This window comes from Hyperolius riggenbachi, chromosome 4 (assembly GCF_040937935.1).
Source record: "Hyperolius riggenbachi isolate aHypRig1 chromosome 4, aHypRig1.pri, whole genome shotgun sequence".
Classification (NCBI taxonomy): domain Eukaryota; kingdom Metazoa; phylum Chordata; class Amphibia; order Anura; family Hyperoliidae; genus Hyperolius; species Hyperolius riggenbachi.
Window position 1 is genome coordinate 475,334,107 of NC_090649.1, and position 20,589 is coordinate 475,354,695.

At 45.1% G+C, this 20,589-nt stretch overlaps 1 protein-coding gene across 1 annotated transcript in view; it reads left to right on the forward strand.

Annotated features, from left to right (window-relative positions):
* The window catches only part of PPP2R5A (protein phosphatase 2 regulatory subunit B'alpha), a 174,059-nt gene extending 160,828 nt beyond the window's left edge, over nt 1–13,231 (forward strand). Inside the window, exons 10-13 of the mRNA XM_068232937.1 lie at nt 1,976–2,095; nt 4,286–4,413; nt 9,252–9,353; nt 12,316–13,231. Coding sequence (XP_068089038.1) covers nt 1,976–2,095; nt 4,286–4,413; nt 9,252–9,353; nt 12,316–12,439 — 474 coding nt within the window. The 3' untranslated portion in view covers nt 12,440–13,231. The remainder of the gene's footprint in view (nt 1–1,975; nt 2,096–4,285; nt 4,414–9,251; nt 9,354–12,315) is intronic.
* Nucleotides 13,232–20,589: the final 7,358 nt, after the last annotated feature.

The window sequence follows — 20,589 nt, forward strand, 5'->3', positions numbered from 1 at the left end:
CAATCTTTCCCGTCGAACCCTCCGCGCTGAAGATTTTTCTCGATCGCTGGCGGGTCGGGAGTGCGTCGATAACGGCGTTCGAATGCCCGACGACCGACGCAATACAGCGCCAATACATTACCTGCTCCGGCCGGCGGGTATCACCACTGTCACCGATGTCGTCGTCTTCTCCGCTGGGTTCCGCGTTCCGGTCCAGCTGGTTTCACTTCCTGTCCTGACAGAACGTTTAAACAGTAGACCGCCCTCTACTGTTTAAACTTCCCCGGACAGAAAGAAGTGAAGCCAGCCGGACCAGAATGCGGAACCCAGCGGAGAAGAAGACATCGGTGACAGTGAGGATACGTGCCGGCCGGAGCAGGGGGGGACGGCGGCAGCTCAACAGATTGTGATCGGTTTCATGCTGAAATCGATTCACAATCTGTTTGCAGTAAAGGCAGCCATACGATCCCTCTCTGATCAGATTCAATCAGAGAGGGATCTATCTGTTGGTCGAATTTGATGGCAAATCGACCAGTGTATGGCCACCTTAAAGGACTTCCGAGGCCAAAAACAAGAAAATGACACTATACCTTTTTAATATCAGAATCCACGGAGGACGTCCAGCGCGTCCCCCGCACCGTTCCGCCGTCATTGCAGCCCTTTTCGTTCCCCCATGGCTCGGCCTGACCCCACTGAACGGGTCGCATGTATGCCACAAGTAAGATGGCCGCCTTGAGCCGCGGCTGCGCAGTACGCTTTGCCGCGAGTGCGACTGCGCAGCCTTTAGCCCGCCTCCCGGCGCGTACAGAGTCCCGTAATGCTGCCCAAGGCTGCGCAGTCGCACTCGCGGCAAAGCGTACTGCGCAGCCGCGGCTCAAGGCAGCGGCCATCTTACTTGTGGCATACATGCGACCCGTTCAGTGGGGTCGGGCCGAGCCATGGGGGAACAAAAAGGGCTGCAATGACGGCGGAACGGTGCGGGGGACGCGCTGGACGTCCTCCGTGGATTCTGATATTAAAAAGGTATAGTGTCATTTTCTTGTTTTTGGTCTCGGAAGTCCTTTAAGGGCCTGAGCCCACTAATGCAGGTGTCTGATTTTCAGCATCTGTAACATTGATGTTTAACTAACATGCAGATACAACTGCGGTAGTGGGCTCTGGTCCTTAGAGTAAAAAAATGGGCGACAGTTCTCTATTACCAGCAAGACAAGGCAAAGCAGTGGGAGGGCGATTCCCATGTAGAAGGCATATTCGTATATGTTTCCCAGCTCACTACTTGCAACAACTACAGCATTGGGCTTTTGTTCTGAAAGCAGAAAAAAGATAAAAGGGGTCAATAATTCATAGATTTTAGCTCTGGCGTACTTCAATGAATGTGTCATTGAGCAGAGACAATGAAACAGTAAAAACTTGAAGTGAACCAGAGACGAAGCTACCTCATGTATTTTATCATATGCATCAATGGGAACATTAGAGAAAACACCTACCCTGCTCTCTGTTTCATTCTTTACTGCTCAACCTGTTTGTTATCAGCCCTGATTAAATCCCCCACTGAGCATTCAGTCTGGCTTTGTCCAGGAATCATTATAGCTGAGTCTGTCTTCTCTGATGTCTTTTCAAGCCCAAGTCTGCCCCCTTCTCCTCTGCTCAGGAATCATTATAGCTGAGTCATTATAGCAAAGCCAGACTGAATGCTCAGTCGGGGATTTTATCAGGGCTGGTAACAAGCAGGCTGAGCAGTGAAGAATGAAACGGAGAGAAGGGTAGGTGTTTTCTCTAATGTTCCCACTGATATATATGGTAAAATACATGAGGGTGCTTCGTCTCTGGTTACCTTTAAAAACTAGATTTAAATGTAAAACAAAACTGTGGCATAGCTTGAAAAACGTCATTTTTAGGAGGAGGATAGATACAATTGCTTTTCTCATCAGTTTATTTTCACCTCGGATGTCCTTTAACTTACATTACCAAGTTTACTATTCTCTTTTTGCCGCAGGTGATGTTTTTAGGTGAAATAGAAGAGATTTTGGACGTCATTGAACCAACCCAGTTTAAAAAGATTCAAGAACCTCTGTTTAAGCAAATATCAAAGTGCGTGTCGAGTTCTCACTTTCAGGTGGGTGGAGATAACGAGACTGCGGCCATGATGGCGTTTTACAGCTCACCAAGGGTGAAAAACGGGCACGTCCAATCGGTATTCAGTCATTGCTTGTAAATGGATGTGTCCCAGTTTTCATATGTTTTTCATTAAATGTAATGTTTTTTTCCAATCCATTGATAAATCTATCCAAAACATCTTATTTATTTTGCTCTACCATCTCCTGTGGCGCTGTACACAGTACATATGTACATACAGTAATGGGGACCTTAGATACATAATGTGATACCGGGAGGGTCGCTATGTGTATGGGGAGGTGTACAGTCTCTTACCGCACCTCCCATGTGACTGCGTTCCCCTTCGTTCACATATAATTGCTCCGGTATTTAGCATGTAGGCGCAGACACCTCTGCAAAGGAACGTGACCGCGCTCCCCTATGTCACAATCAATCTGCGCTTACATGCCAAATACCGGAGCAATTATACGTGAATGGAGGGGGATGCAGCCACATGGGAGGTGCAGTAAGAGACTGCACATCTCCCAATACACATAGCGTCCACCCCTCCCGAAGCCCCTCCTTAGCTAGGGCTTATTTTCGGGGGAGGTCTTAATCGAGAGGAAACACGGTACATGCATGTTACAGCACCCCCGGGGTGTCGTACACGCATGGGGTGGTGGGATAACATCCGGAAGGGAGAGACTTTTGATACTTCCACGGAGGAAAAAAGCACTGGGGGTAGGACCCTGCATACATGTAAAAAAGGGAGCAGGGCATTGCCGCTAGTAAAATATCGCTAAACTTAGCGATATTCTACTACTGCATTTTGTTAGTATAATATTGGTAATATGTAACTATATTTTACGATGGCTAAACCTAACCCTACTCTCACACAGATCGATGAAAGATTGCACACCACTTGATTGAGGTGCTAGGACCCATATAAGTAAAGTAATCAAATCCAGAAGGTCCGCACACTCACAGAATAAACGTCCAAGTTTTTATTCAGACCATGTGACAATGTTCCATTCCAACGACCAACGATTAGTTTCGGGGCCCCGTGGGGTCCCCTTTGTCAAGGTAACACAAATAGAATGAGTTGCCTTGACAAAGGGGACCCCACGGGGCCCCAAAACGAATCGTTGGTCGTTGGAATGGAACATTGTCACATGGTCTGAATAAAAACTTGGACGTTTATTCTGTGAGTGTGCGGACCTTCTGGATTTTATTACTCTACTCTCACACAGAACCCTTCCCTAGTGGTGCCTAACCCTAAGTCCTCCCCGGATGGTGCCTAACCCTAAGTCCCCCCCTGGATGGTGCCAAACCCTAAGTCCCCCCCTGGATGGTGCCAAACCCTAAGTCCCCCCCTGGATGGTGCCAAACCCTAAGTCCCCCCCCTGGATGGTGCCTAACCCTAAGTCCCCCCTGGATGGTGCCTAACCCTAAGTCCCCCCTGGATGGTGCCTAACCCTAAGACACCCATGGTGGTGCCTAACCCAAAGACCCCCCCCCCTCCCAACCCTAAATCCCCCTTCTAAACTAAACCCCCCTCTTCTGCAAAGCCATGATATGAGGCCATGAAGGGGTAATTTTCAGTGCCTGGAGGTGCCCTATTAGTTGCAAGAGGGGGCAATTTCCACAGTGCGTTGCCGCATGATCCATGCCTACCGCATGAATTATGCAGCAATGCAAGTCTCTGGCATCGTGGTAAGTGAGGAGCATGCACAGAGCAATAGTGATCCAGTGACATACTTCCTGTCCAGCGGGGGAGTAAGTTACTAAGGGGGGGAGGGGGCAGCGCTATGCATGTTTTCCTGTCGGCGCACTCTGTCATGGAATATGAACAATGGCTTTAAATGGTACATTTTATATTTAGACAGTTCATATGAAGATCATACCTCTGAACATAAAAACACACCATAAAATGCCCATTTCTGCAGGGCTGCCTATCACATTATGATGTCCTTTGTGTAACGCTGCATAACCCAAAATAGCCACTTTGCTGGTGGTTGGCTCGAATTCTGCAGTGGGAGTTTCCACTCGGAAATCGCCCACAGTCACTTATTGAGCCGGTACAATGCTGCCATTGTCCGTGTCTGGGATTAGAGAAGTGGCTTCCAGTTTAACCCTACTGTGAAATATGGCGAGGCAATAATCTGGTGTTTGTTGATGCATCAGACTGAGCTTTGTGATGTATCTGTTGCAGGTTGCAGAGAGGGCCTTGTACTTCTGGAACAACGAGTACATTCTCAGCCTGATCGAGGAGAACATTGACAAAGTTCTACCAATCATGTTTGGTAGCTTGTACAAAATCTCCAAAGAACACTGGAACCCGTAAGTACATTGCCTCAAATGGAACGCTTCACCCGACGAGAAAAATGTTGGTGTGGCCTGTATCACTTTCTGAAAATTGTGACAGGGCCGTCCTGCTGATCTGATGACTATAAACCTTTGAGTCACTCCTCTGGAACCAGCATGCAGACCAGGAAGGGTCAGAGTTTCAGACCTGATTAGGTTTCCCCCCCCCCCCCCCCCACCAGAGTGACTCAGAGAGTGAATAAAGACCCACCATTGTAAAAAAAAAATCAGAGACTCTGAAGTCTCATAAAAACCCAGTTTTTACTTCCTATTCCTCTTAAGTATTAATGTACCACCTGAAACGCTGCGTACCTGAGGCCGAACGCTCACTTAATCCCCCCGAAATCCCCCGGGGAAGATTTGGGCAGCACTTCCGTGTAGAGGCAGAGCTTTGGGCTGTAGCTCTGCCTCTACTCCTGTCAATCTGCGCTGATCGCCTCCTCTCCCCGCCAGGGCTGTGTAGTCAGTACAAATATCATCCAACTCCTCAGTTTATGAAACCTCCGACCCAACTCCGACTCCAGGTACTCAAAATGGCTCCGACTCCTTAGTCTAATACTTACTAGGGCTGTGGATTTGGTACAAAAATCATCCGACTCAGTTTATGAAACCTCCAACTCCGGGTGCCCCAAATTGCTCCGACTCCTCGACTCTGACTCCACAGCCCTGCTCCCCGCCCCTCTGTCTTCACTGAGAGGGGCGGGTAGAGGCGGTGATCAGCGCAGATTGAGGCGAATGGAGGCAGAGCTACAGCCCAAAGCTCTGCCTCCTTCAGGAAGCAAAATCCACGACTTTGAAAGTCGTTGAGTTTTGCCCAGGGATTTCGGGGGTTTAAAGAGACTCCGTAACAAAAATTGCATCCTGTTTTTTATCATCCTACAAGTTCCAAAAGCTATTCTAATGTGTTCTGGCTTACTGCAGCACTTTATACTATCACAGTCTCTGTAATAAATCAATGTATCTTTCCCCTGTCAGACTTGTCAGCCTGTGTCTGGAAGGCTGCCAAGTTCTTCAGTGTTGTGGTTCTGCTATGAACTCCCCCCTCAGGGGGGAAAGAAACACACAAATGATCTCTTGAGATTCAAAAGGAATGCTGTATACAGCCTGCTTGTGTATGGATGTATTTTCTATGTGTGGACATACTGTACATAAACCTACTTCCTGTTTTGGTGGCCATTTTGTTTGTTTATAAACAAACTTTTTAAAACTGTTTTTAACCACTTCTAATGCGGCGGGGAGCGGCGAAATTGTGACAGAGGGTAATAGGAGATGTCCCCTAACGCACTGGTATGTTTACTTTTGTGCGATTTTAACAATACAGATTCTCTTTAAGTGAGCGTTCAAAGAGGAATAGGAAGTAAAAACTTTTTTTTATTTGTTTTTTAGACTTCAGAGTCTCTTTAAAATACACATTTATGAAAAGTACATTTCTCCCAAGAGTAAAATGCACCATAAATTCCGTTTCTCCTGTTGCTTTTGTTGGAGTTTAGTGTTGTTTACACGCAGGTAGGCACCCAGTATAACAGGTTAGAACTCTTTACTGAAGGAAAACGTGCAGATATAAATCATACACTAGCATCCAGCAATGCAGCTTGCTTAGAACAGAGAGAATATGGAGTGAATACAGGAACTGACAATCCCATAAAGATTACTTTCACGTTTTACAGTGACTTTTTTTGTGTGTTTTTTTTTGTTTTACACTATACTGCAGTTTAGATAATCATGTTGATACTCACTCCAACAGTTTTCACTTACAGTAGGCAGGGCTGTGGAGTCGGTACAAAAATCATCCGACTCTGATTCCTCAGTTTGACACAACCGACTCCAGCTACCCAAAATGACTCAGATTCCACAGCCTTGGTAAAATCTGACAGGTTTTGGACTAGTCCATCTCCTGAAGGGGATTCTCAAGGTTTTCTTTACTTTTTAAAGCACTTCTTAAACAGCACCTGCCAAATTAGTATGGAAGAGAGTAGGGAGGATGACTGGGGTTTGGTATAGAACCTGTTCGGAGAGTGCTTTTCTAAAGATTATGCTGAGAATCCCTCATGAGGAGATGGACTAATCTGAAACCTGTCAGATTTGTACTGCTTGCTTTATTTGAAAGCAACATAGGAGAAAAGTACGGTAATTTACGAGCGCATTTGACTCGAGGAAGAAATTTTTTTTTTTTTTTTATAAATGTATGGTATTTTACATAGTACAGTTTTTTTTGTGATAGTGGTCCTTTAAAGGACAACTGAAGGGAGAGGGTAATGGAGGCTGTCACATTCATTTCCTTTTAAAGAGAGTCTGAAGCGAGAATAGATCTCGCTTCAGACCTCAGAGTTAGCAGGGGCATGTGTGCCCCTGCTAAAACGCCGCTATAGCGGGGCTTAACGGGGGTCCCTGTCCCCCCAAACCCCCTCCGTGCAGCGGGGGAGCACTTCCTGGTTGGGGCAGGGCTAACCGCCGCAGCCCTGCCCCATGCGCGTCTGTCAGACGCGTATCTCCGCCTCTCCCCCGCCCCTCTCAGTCTTCCTTCACTGAGAGGGGCGGGGGAGAGGCGGCGATGCGCGTCTGATAGACGCGCTGGGAGGCAGGGCTGCAGCCGTTAGCCCTGCCTCCAGGAAGATTACCAGCGACCATTTTACGACCAACTTTTGCGGGGGGTGGGTTGGGGGTGAAGGGACCCCCGTTAAGCCGCGGGATAGCGGCGTTTTAGCAGGGGCACATGTGCCCCTGCTATATATAAGACCTGAAGCGAGATTTAGTCTCGCTTCAGTGTCTCTTTAAGCAATATCAGTTGCCTGGCTGTCCTGTTGATCCTCTGTATCTAATACTTCTAGCTACAGACCCTGAACAAGCATGCAGATCAGAAGTTTGACAAAAATCTGGCAAAATTAGCTGCAGGCTTATTTCAGGTGCGTGATTCAGACAGTACTGAAGCCAAGGAGATCAACAGAACTGCCAGGCAACTGGTATTGTTTAAAAGGAAATAAATATGGCAGCCTCCATATCCGCACTTTAGGTTCTCTTTAAAGAGGAACTCCAGTGAAAATGTAATAAAAAAGTGCTATATTTTTACCATAATTATGTATAAATGATTTAGTCAGTGTTTGCTCATTGTAAAATCTTTCCTCTCCCAGATTCACATTCTGACATTTATTACATGGTGACATTGTTACTGTGGGCAGGTTATGTAGCTGTTTCTAGCTGTTCTGGCTGTTACAGACAGCTGTAAACAGCCATTTCCTGTCTGTGAACATTGTTACATTGTGGCAGTTTGCCCAGAGTACCACGGTACTCAGGGGTTTTACCACAATATCAGTCATACAGCGCCCCCTGATGGTCTGTTTGTGAAATGCAATAGATTTGTCATGTAAAAGGGGGTATCAGCTACTGATTGGGATAAAGTTAAATTCTTGGTCGGAGTTTCTCTTTAACACACAGACGGACACTGGACTGGGTGGGCATCCTCCATACTTCTGTCTGGAAAATGATCCTCACCAAATTAACGGTATACAATTAGTTTGAGTAATGTATAGACCACCCCTCCATACCATGAGGGTTTTACAGGTCAATGTTAAATCCAGCACAGTGCGATTTACCTTTTAATTGTAAGCTTAAAATAAGTCAGTGAATAACAAATATCATAAAAATCCATGTGTCAACATATTTAATATTCAAGAGTGTGTGTGACATGCGTTTTGCGGGCCTTAAAACCAGTTGCTTCTTCAGAGGCAGAGCATTGGAACTTTCAATAGTTGTGACAACACATTAATAAAAACCTAGTACTGTATATCCAAGTTAGATCTGTACAAAGTATCCTTTTCATCTGACCAGAGAGGTGGACAGTTTTGTCCTGGTCCAAAGTTGGTCACTGGGCGGGTATTGAGCCAGTGTCTCAAATGAGCAATATAGTTGGTAAATCTAAGGACCATCCAGTCGTGGGTAGCTCTAGTCAAGGCTGTGGAGTGTGTTACAAAAATCATCCGACTCCGACTCTTCAGTTTATGAAATCACTGACTCCAGGTACCCAAAATTGCTCCAACTCCTTGACTCCAACTCCTTAGTCTAATGTTTGCAATGGCTATGGATTTGGTTCAAAAATCATCAGACCCAGACGCCTCAATTTATTGAAACCTCCGACTCGTTACCCAAAATTGCTCTGACTCCTCGACTCTGACTCAATAGCCCTGGCTGTAGTGACCTGTCTCGGTGCCTGGTGTGATACGCTGGAGTACCAAATGAATGACACAACAAACAGGTTGTGATGCAAAGATTCCCAAACTGCAATGTTCCTCTTCCAGATGCAGAGAAATATCTAATGCAGTGGTCCTCAAACTAAGGCCTACAGGCCGAATGTGGCCCCCGGAGGCTTTTTTACCGGCCCCCCCACACACAAAATGTATTATAGATGCGGTCAGCTACATCTTTAAATATTGGTGGTCCGCATATGGAATGAAGCCAGAAAGCAGTAATTCGCTGGTTTCCAATCAAATTCTACATCAGGTGACACTGTTGTCCAATTGGACTGAAGGTTGTCACCTTAGTATGCATCACTGTCTGGCCCCTAAAGACTTCTATGTATACACTCCGGCCCCCCAGCAGTCTGATGTATGTTGACCCGGCCCTCGACCCAAAACGTTTGGGGACCCTTGCTCTAATGTATCTGTGGTTTATATAAGGCATGCACTCTACTGAAGAAGGTGGTTTCCATAAGGCATGCACTCTACTGATGTCTGTGGTTTCCATAAGGCTTGCACTCTACTGATGTCTGTGGTTTCCATAAGGCTTGCACTCTACTGATGTTGTCCTTTTATTCTGTCTAGGACCATTGTAGCTCTTGTGTACAACGTGCTCAAAACATTAATGGAAATGAACGGGAAGCTCTTCGATGAACTTACAGGGTCCTACAAAGCCGAGCGGCAAAAGTATGTGCATAAAGGTTTCATGATTTCTGTGGCATCTTATCCGAGATGGATGGGTTAAAACAAAAATGTGAATGTCCTGCAGAGATGATGCTGAATTACAGATATCAGAAGCCTCTTCAACCATAACGTGTTTCCCTGAAAATAAGCCCTCACCCGAAAATAAGGCCTAGGTTAAATTTCAAGCATGCTCAAAATGTAAGCCCTACCGCGAAAGTAAGCCCTAGCGGCATTACGGTGGGGGCAACTTGTGTTCTGTCTTCCGATATCCATGTCCTTCTGGTGTCTCCTGTATCTGCAGCTGTCCCGTGACCTCCGATGGTCTCGTGGGTAGGACCATGGCTCCGTTACTCAGTTATTGGCCCAATAACGGAGCCATGTTTCCACACGTGAGACCAAGTTGCCGAACATCTTCCCCATAGGCCGATGCTTCACTTGGGACACGGGTGGCACGGAGCTGGGGTCAGCGGAGGACACGGGACAGCACAGCAAAATGGATGACGTACCGGTAGGAAGACAGAGGAGGACACAGAGATTGGAGGACATGGGGGACAGCAGAGGACATGGGGGGACACGGGACACAGGAGGACAAAAAATAGAGGACACGGGACAGGTGGATCCAGTAGAGGAAGAGGCAGCACAGTGGGGAAGGCGAGAAGAATATAAGACATCCCCAGAAAAAAAAGCCCTAGCATATCTTTAGTAGCAAAAATTAATATGAAACTGTCTTATTTTCGGCGAAACACATTAGTTACATACTGTATATAGTAATCAAAACTAGATCTCATAATCCTTTGCTGCTATTCCTGGAGAAACCAGATTATCTGTTTGGTCTTATGGGGCCAATTGGTGTGAGTGGCTGAGAGGGCTGTCCCCTCAATGGCCCTGCTGCACAACAAATGCTCCCCAACTACCAAGGGCAGAAGAACGAATTAAGACACTTTATCAGTACCTGGTGCCAAGGTGTCAATTGAAAAAGTGGCCCACACACGCCAATTAACCCTTGTTTCCTGGTGTGGAGAGCAGCTCAGCCACACCTCCCAAAAGATATCATGATTTGTCAGGACTTAGAAATAAGGATAGGATGGAGCAGCAACTTTACCCCCACTATTTTCATGGGAGGGAATGGTGCACGTGGTAATCTATAACTAGAGAGAGTGGGAGTGAATAGTGCACATGGTAATCTATGACTAGAAGAGAGTGGGAGGGAATGGTGCAAGTGGTAATCTATGACTAGAGGGAGTGGGAGGGAATGGTGCACGTGGTAATCTATGACTAGAGAGAGTGGGAGGGAATGGTGCACGTGGTATTCTGTGATTACAGAGAGTGGGAGGGAATGGTGCACGTGGTAATCTGACTAGCGAGAGTGGGAGGGAATGGTGCAAGTGGTAATCTATAACTAGAGAGAGTGGGAGGGAATGGTGCACATGGTAATCTCTGACTAGAGAGAGTGGGAGGGAATGGTGCACGTGGTAATCGATGACTAGAGAGAGTGGGAGGGAATGGTACACATAGTAATCTATAACTAAAGAGTGGGAGATAATGGTGCAAGTGGTATTCTGTGATTACAGAGAGTGGGAGGGAATGGTGCACATGGTAATATGACTATAGTGGGAGGGAATGGTGCACATGGTAATATGACTAGAGAGAGTGGGAGGGAATGGTGCAAGTGAATTCTGTGATTAGAGAAGGAGGGAATGGTGCAAGTGGTAGTCTCTGTTTACAGAGAGTGGGAGGGAATGGTGCACATGGTAATATGACTAGAGAGAGTGGGAGGGAATGGTGCACATGGTAGCTTATGACTAGAGAGAGTGGGAGGGAATGGTGCAAGTGGTATTCTGTGATTACAGAGAGTGGGAGGGAATGGTGCACATGGTAATATGACTAAAGAGAGTGGGAGGGAATGGTGCACATGGTAATGACTAGAGAGTGTGAGAGGGAATGGTGCAAGTGGTATTCTGTGATTACAGAGAGTGGGAGGGAATGGTGCACATGGTAATATGACTAGAGAGCGTGGGAGGGAATGGTGCACGTGGTCATCTGACTAGAGAGAGTGGAAGGGAATGGTGCAAGTGGTAATATATAACCAGAGAGAGTAGGAGGGAATGGTGCACGTGGTAATCTATAACTAGAGAGAGTGGGAGGGAATGGTGCAAGTGGTATTCTGTGATTACAGAGAGTGGGAGGGAATGGTGCACATGGTAATATGACTAGAGAGAGTGGGAGGGAATGGTGCACGTGGTAATCTGTGACTAGAGAGAGTGGGAGGGAATGGTGCACGTGGTAATCTGTGACTAGAGAGAGTGGGAGGGAATGGTGCACGTGGTAATCTATGACTAGAGAGCATGGGAGGGAATGGTGCATGTGGTAATTTATAACTAGAGAGAGTGGGAGGGAATGGTGCAAGTGGTATTCTGTGATTACGGAGAGTGGGAGGGAATGGTGCACATGGTAATCTATGACTAGAGAGAGTGGGAGGGAATGGTGCACATGGTAATATGACTAGAGAGAGTGGGAGGGAATGGTGCATGTGGTAATTTATAACTAGAGAGAGTGGGAGGGAATGGTGCAAGTGGTATTCTGTGATTACGGAGAGTGGGAGGGAATGGTGCACATGGTAATATGACTAGAGAGAGTGGGAGGGAATGGTGCACATGGTAATCTATGAATAGACGGAGTATGAGGGAACGGTGCACGTGGTATGACTAGACAGAGTAGGAAGGAACGGTGCACGTGGTATGACTAGAGGGAGTAGGAGGAAGCGGTGCACGTGGTATGACTAGACAGAGTAGGAAGGAATTGTGCACGTGGTATGACTAGGCGGAGTAGGAGGGATTGGTGCACGTGGTATGACTAGGCGGAGTAGGAGGAAGCGGTGCACGTGGTAATCTCAGGTCTTCCCATGTACGTTCTGTGCATCTTGATGTTATGCCCGGAGCCTCACACACGTCTGTCCTCCCTGCAGAGAGAAAAAGAAGGAGCTGGAGCGTGAGGAGCTGTGGAGGAAGCTGGACGATCTGCAGCTGAAGAAGGCATTGGCTGAGCAGCAATGTGCTTTAAATGTACAGAACAATACAAGTGCCAAATAACCCACATGACAACCACCTCTGCTTCACAAACTTTTGTACATTGTAAAATAAAATGAAACCGACTTATCCTTGTAAAATATAAACAGCTGATTTACCCAGGGGGGGAAAACACGCCACCTGCTGGGCTGTGGCAGAGGCCAGCAATAATTGCAGGGCAACTTACTGCCGACCTCCCTCACAGCCGAATATTAAAGTGCACCTGTTCTTTATGCACATTAGAGGCAGCCATTTTACATGGACTTAAAGGGTCTCCCAAAAATCATCACAGATCAGTTTGATGGGTTTTATGAAATTTTCTTATTTAGTTTTTATGGCAAAAAAAAAAGTCTGATTTCAAAGCTATCTCTATCCATAGACACAGTTTGGTGGGTCTGAGAGTTTAGGCTACGGTGTCCATTTTAGGACACGCCTCCTATTTCACCACTTGCAGTCTTTATTCTACTTTACAGAATACCGTAAAAGTTTTAACTAAACAAATTAATGCTTTAGGGTTTTTTTTTTCAATTAATTGGCAGTCACCAACAGGCAGTACAATAGACAGCTGTGTAGGGGTCCTTAGTGACAGATTAGTACACCAAAATAACAGGACAAAGAGCAGATCCAGGCAGGTAAAACCTCCCTGTCAGATTGTCTTCAGAGTGGGGTTGCGGAGCGGTGTTTCTGTACATTATTATAGAACGCTCTCTTTTATGTCGGCTATTTTTTACCAACTACTCCCTATTGTTAATTCCGTTATCTCAAGCATCGTATGTGTTAGAAGTACATAATAAATGTGTCTGAATGCTTTTTAAACATGCCCTTGTGTTTTCATGGACTTAAAAAAAACGTAATCAGGTTTTAAATCTCAAAACTTACTGAATTCATGGGTCCTTTTGTACAGGCTGTTAATTGTAGAAGGATAAAAGATATAACTTTATTATTATAGCTAAAAATACGTCATTCTGTGATGTGAATATATGCAAATATGCTGCACACTCCCTGCCTGTTGGCTAGGTGGGTCACAAAACCTGTGCAGGATGTAGGGGGTCCTTATTGATTCCCCATCACCCCTGTTAGAAACTGGGGGGGGGGGGGTCACTATTCCCCAGACCTGCTAAGGGCGAATCGGCTAATTTTGTTGCAGCCTTTTGGGCACCGCCGTAGGCCTTAATGAGAGTTGTGGTGCTTAGTCAGTAATTTGATAGCACCCCAAAATTAGGGGGAAAAAGGTAGTTCAGCCGCTGGCAGATGCTGGTGCCTAAATTACTTATTTCCACCTGAGTTGTGACAACTTGGAGACAGCGTAGCACACAGGAGTTTGCCTGCAGCAGGGGGAGCCGTCTTTTGAAACATAAGGGTGTTCCTATAATACAGTGCTACTAACAAACTAACTCAACATGTTTCACCCCAAAGGGCGTTGTCAGGAGCGCTTGATCATAGTGCAGTAAAGTATTTAGAGGTGAAACTCAAAAAATCTTAATACTGTGCAAAAGTCCATTTATTTCAGTAATTCAACTTAAAAAGTGAAACTAATATATGAAATAGGAAACCAGGTGTTTTGGATTAATTAGCTTATCAGAGTCTGACACTTTGCGCCTAGAAAATGGAACATTTTCACAATATTGTAACGGTCTGAGATTTTGATTTTGTTGTTCTCATAAGCTGTAAATCCTAATCCTCAAAATCATAACAAAGGCTTGAACTATTTCGCTTTGCATGTAATGAGTCTATTTCATATATTAGTTTCATCTTTTAAAGCGGACCCAAAGCAAACATTTTTTTAATTCAAAATATTTAGTTGCACCACTCTGACACATACAAATATAAATAAACACTACTTCAAGCCTATGAGCATTTCAGTGCATGCTTTTCACCCTCCTCTTTGCATAACTTGGGTTATACAGGTGGCAGCCATTATCAATTCCTCCTTTGCTGGACACCATCTACTCCACCAGTTTGCCGGATTATTTGCCGGCAATATGAAAGGAAGGGAGGAGTTTCTCCAATAAATGTAAAATATTTTATATTTGTCATCATGCAGCTGAAAAAAGGCTGCTATTTATTATTATAATTTAGAAAATAGATTTTATTTCTGAAATCTTGTATTTTTAGTTTGGGTCCACTTTAAGTTGAGTTACTAAAATAAATGGACTTTTGCACAATATTCAAATTTTTCGAGTTTCACCTGTACAATCCCCCCACCACATCAAAATACAATGTCCCCCAGCAACATATTAGCCCAAGTCAAAGAAGATCACCCAACAACATATTTTTAGCTATAATAATAATCTTTTATCCTTGCACAATTAAGGGCTTTTCCAAAGGGACCCCAGTTTTTGCTTAATTTCCCTTGTACGATTATTTGCAGTGTTTGCAATCTATAATGAATTGATTGACACTCACTTTAATGAATTAATTGCATAAAGTTCTAGTAACCCCTGAACCCCGTATAGTCTGTAAAAGGTCTTTCAGAACAAGTAAACCAGCACCTTCTTCAGTTCAAATGAGGCCAAGGAATCAGGAAGTTTACTGTCAACTTTGCAGAAAGGTGTTTATTGTCTGTGTAATGTTATTCTCACTTCCTTATACTGCTGGTTCACTTTAATGGATTGTGTTAAAGAGGATCTGTAACATCAAAAGATCCCCTGGGGGGTACTCACCTCGGGTGGGGGAAGCCTCCGGATCCTAATGAGGCTTCCCACGCTGTCCTCTGTCCCACGGGGGTCTCGCTGCAGCCCTCTGTACAAGATGACGTCATTATTTACCTTCCCGGCTCCTGCGCAGGCGCTCTGACGGCTGTCAGCTCCGAACTACACGGAAATACCCGATCGCCGTCGGGTCTGCTCTACTGCGCAGGCGCAAGTTTCCGGCGCCTGCGCAGTAGAGCGGACCCGACTGAGATTGGGTATTTCCGTGTAGTTCGGAGCGGAAAGCAGCCACAGCGCCCCCGCTGGAGCCAGCAAAGGTAAATATTGATTTTACAGTCGGGTCTGTCGCCGGCTGTTCGGAGGGCTGCAGCAAGACCCCCGTGGGACAGAGGACGGCGTGGGAAGCCTCATTAGGATCCAGAGGCTTCCCCCACCCGAGGTGAGTACCCCCCAAGGGATGTTTTTGAGGTTACAGAGTCTATTTAAGATCTAGACTGGTATGTTTTATTATGTGGATATCTTTTACCTTGTCCGAAGAGATGATGCACAATTAATTTATGATAAATTTAATGTATTATGGTGTATTGGGTCGTCAGAACCTACATGCACATTGGTGTATAATTTTGGAAAAGGGTGTCAAAAATCGTTGTTTGGTTTTCATATAGCTTGGATCTAACGTCTTCTTCTGATTTTGTTATACATCTTTAGTGCCACTTCAGTGATACTTTTAAGCCTTGTACTGTTTTCGATTGAGCATCTAATGTGCAGGTGTCTACCAGGGTCACTTCAAGAAAATCTGTAATGTTAAAAAACCCTCTGGGGGATTCTTACCTCGGGAGGGGGAAGCCTCTGGATCCTGAAGAGGCTTCCCCATCCTCCGGTGCCCCGGTAATCCAGCGCTGCAGCCCCCGAACCGCGGCGAGGTAAATATTTACCTAACGCGATCCTGCGCAGGCGCACTAGCGGCTCTCTGTTCGGGTTAAGGTGGAAATAGCCGATCCACGAGTCCTTTGAGCCTGTGCAGTAGTACGGATATGATCGGGTTCGGCTATTTCTGCCTCACCCGAATGAAGAGCGCCTGCGCTGGATCCCGGAGATGTAAGACTACATCCTTGATTGTCAAGCTTGTCTTGGGTTAGGGGGAGCCAGCGCTGGATTCCCCGCAGCTACAAGGGACAGGGAAGCCTCATTGGGACCCTGAAGCTTCTCCCTCCCAAGGTAAGTATCCCCCAGAGGGTTTTTTTTTAGTACAGGTTCTCTTTTCAGCAAACCGGAAGCAAAAATATACTTAATATATAACGAATTGTATGTGTAGTACGGATAACAAATAGAACATTAGTAGCAAGGAAAAGTCTCATATTTTTCAGTTACACAGCTTTTTAAAAAAAAAAAAATACATTCTGTTATATTTGTAGTTTAGAAACCACACTCTGTATTTTAAAGCGGACCCAAACCAAACATTTTTTTTAATTAAAAATATTTAGTTGCACCACTCTGACACATACAAAGAAATAAACACTCCTTCAAACCTATGAGCATTTCAGTGCATGCTTTTCACCCTTCTCTTTTCATAGCTAGGGTTATACTGGGGGCAGCCATTAGCAATTCCTCCATTGCTGGACACTATCTACTCCACCAGTTTGCCGGAAAAATCCCGGCAATTTGAAAGGAAGGGAGGGGTTTCTCCAATAAATGTAAAATATTTTATATTTGTCATCATGCAGCTGAAATAAGGCTGCTATTTATTATTATAATTTAGAAAATAGATTTTATTTCTGAAATCTTGTATTTTTAATTTGGGTCCACTTTAAGCTATAAAACAAAGCAGAAATAATGACCCTTTGAACTTTCCTGCACAGGTGACTGAAGATTTTTTAACTCTTCTCTTTGCTGCTAATGCTCTTTGTTATCCATATTACACATACAATTTATTATCAAGTTTATTTTCGCTTCAGATTTGCATTGAAGGATACATCGTGTCTCGTCGTGTCTCTTTCTAAAAAACGTAGACGGAAGTGTTTGGATCTCTGAGAGCCTTTCTTGCCCTCTCTGGGTTCCTCCGTTCCACCGCTGTCCCCCATTGCTGTGGTCCGACATTTATTCCCCAACACAGCCTTGGAGTACTTCGGAAGATGAGCGGCTCGGTACTACCCCCCCGCAGGAAATGTAGCGGGGAAATGAGAAGACTTAGAGAGGACCTCTGCAGTGTTCCCCAACCCTGTCCTAGGCCCACCAACACTGCATGTTTTGTATAGATTCAGAGGTAGCTAATCAGCTCTGCTGAGACACTAATTACCTCACCTGTGCATGTGTTTCCTGCAAAACATGTACTGTTGGTGGGCCTTGAGGACTGGGTTGGTGAACTCTGCTCTATAGGACCCAGAGCCTTCTCAACTTAGTTCAGATACTTCACTGTTCCTGCTCTCCTGTAGTTTATTCTCTAATAGCGAAGTCATTCATATGCCCTGTTGGGGAGCGGGAGTGTCCAAGCCCAATGATTGCTATGTAGAAAGCGGTGGCTTTGATTGCAGTACATTTTTGCAGATAAAACTTAATGGAAAATTCCGTTGCCTGCACCAAAAACCTATCAAAGAATATTGGTCATTCAGGAGGGGGTGTTATTTGGTCAACGAGATGTTATTAATTCCAAGTTAGTGCAAACGTTATGCTAAATTTGTATCCCTTGGAAATGGACTGCTGCATTTGATCCATATCCAAGCTGCTTGGAACATGTAAATATGTGCATCTCACGGACTATCACTGAATTTAATTCAGTTTATACCGCAGTGGCGTTAGCAGTAGTGATGATCAATGAGATGCAAATATTTGAGTTAATGCAAATTTATGCAAATATATACAGCTTGAAAATGGACCAATCAAATCCCACCAAGGTTTAAGTTGATTGGTCCATTTTTAAGCTGAATACATTTGCATACAAATTTTGAACAAACTCTGAAGTATTTGCATCTCCTTGATCGTCACTAGTCAGCAGTTGCTGGGTTCAACCACCTCTGTGTTTCCAGGACCGGTGCTCTTTAATACCCCTCCGCCTTCACGCATCTGCATAGTGTTTGTACTGTGCCCTACCCAATAATACCTGTGGGGTCGGGGCACCCAATACCATTTTTATAACCTGTAATACGAGTGAGATCATTCTGGGAGTGGTGAGGAATATGACTTGAATTCTTTAATATTATATATTTTTTATTGTGTTGCACATAGGTGTATTAGTCTGCTATGTACATTTTGTTTTTGTTCTCTCTTCCCCCCCCCCTCTTTTCGTTTTTGGCCTTCTACATTGCGTTTATCTGTGTGTGTTCTTTTCCGTTTCTACTGTCGTTGAAGCGTATCTGGTTTCAGCAGTTGTTCAGTTAATATGCAGCCTGTTTCTGGGCAGTTGATTGCCTAGTCAGCCCCCTTTTCTACGTGTCCATCAAACCTCCCCCCTGAAAAATATATATGGCTCTTGGCACTACTGTTCCTGTCTTAAGATAAGCAAAAGGTACTTCCTGTCTGCCGGTATCATAACCGTTATTAAATGCAGATATTCCAGCACATAGTCTTAGTTCCTGCGGCAGTTATAGTGACGAGTATCGCCCCCTCCCTTCTAAAATCAGAGGAACTTGCGGCAGTTCTATTTCCTTTGAGCACATTTACGTACTGAACGGTCGTCCACATCTGCAACTTTAGTCACCCAAAATAGTCCTTTTTAATTAGTCCGGGTACTTGTTCATTGGCATTTGGAATCCAAACCATTGGAGACTGCACACAAGAAGGCTCTTTCGAGTAAGCTGTATTAGCAACATACAGTTACAGAGTATGCAGAACACACAAGATGTTTTGGGCGTGTGAGGAAGGGCAACGCCGGAAACATGTCATGTGAGGAAGGGCAATGCCTGAAACATGCCGTGTGTTCTGCATACTCTGGGCCAGATTTATCAACAGTGTCTGTGACAGTATTGGTAGGTTTTTAGTAATCCGTGCAGAACTGTCTCAGACATCCTAAGAAATTATTAGATAGTGCAGTCTCCTTCTAAAACTGTTGTAAAATAGGAGGCGCTAGGAAGGTCTCTCAGACAGTGCAGTGTGTGAGGGGAATTCCTGTTGCTGAGGTAACCAATACATCTGCTGTATTGATAGCAGCAGGCTCTGAGGAGGAATTCAGCAGGTGGGAGGAGCACATCACAAATCATGCCTAGCCTGCACTCTGCAATCATGTCTAGCCTGCAGTTCTACATCTGTAGAACTGCTATCAAGCACTTCTTAATCTGCACCAGTTTAGGGATGGATTTGCACTTTTCGCAACTGTAGTGCAGCTCTAGAAATTCATGCTAAATTGCCTCTATTACCTAGGATTTATGAAGGTTCTTATCATGCAGAACTGTTCTCCCTGCTGGTTAGAACAGATTAAGAAGAAAAAACTGCTGATAATGCGTTGATAAATCTCCCCCTTTGTAACTGTATGTTGCTAATGCAGCTTACTTGAAAGAGCCTTCTGTGTGCCGTCTCCAATTGTTTGGATTGCATTGGTGAATAGCAGGAGTGGTGTAACTGCAGGGGTCAAGCATCGGCTTGCAGGTCTGAAGTCATAGACCTGTTTAGGTGGATGTTTAGTGTGTTCCATACACAGTCATTGGCATTTGGGCTGGCTAGAAAACAATAATTTCTCACCGCAGCTCGTTCCCTCTTATCCTCCCCTCTCCATATGGCAGGACTGGCTGTGAGGAAGAGAGCTGACCAGTGTATGTATGAGTAGCCTGAAATGGTCACTAATAGTTTGTTTCAGGCAACCAAAGTTGCAGGTGCATACTGTCATTAAGGCTTCAGTCACGCCTACTGAATCAGACTACTTCTCTCTATTAGTTATCCGCTGTTCTCAGATTGCTCAAAGTCTGTACCAAAGCTCGGATTTGTCTGTAGAGCTGTATTGTTAATCAGTGTCCATTGTTCTCCCCAGAATTTTTTCCCAGCTGGGTGGCATGAAAAAGTAGGTGGGTGGGGTGCGAGGGGGGAATAAGGGGTCGGCATGAATCTGGTTACAGCATAGGGGGAGGAGGATGAGGAGGCGAGCCAATAAGAGCCAGGTGCTCCCCAAAAGCCTGGGGAGAACCCTGGGTGTCTCCCACTGATTTTTCACACGCTTATTCATTGAAAATGTACTGCTTTCTGCTTTGTTTGGCCTGATCTGACTCTGGCAAGAGATGCTATCTGGGATCAATTTGGTAAATCGGGTCTGTTGTCTGTAAGGTAAAATTGCAGAGGCAGCTAAGCTTCCCAGCAGGTGGAGCAACACACAGGCAGATACCACAAAAATTACAGCGAAACCTTGGATTGCAAGTAATTGGTTTAAGAGCGCTTTGCACGGCAAGCAAACATTTTTAGGAAATTTTGACTTGATAAGCAAGCAAGGTCTTGCTATACAAGCACAGATCGCATGTGCGTCACATCATCACAACTGAGCTGACGGTTCTGCTCCCTTTGACGCTGCAGGATTGTACTTAAAGGACCACTATCGAAAAAAAT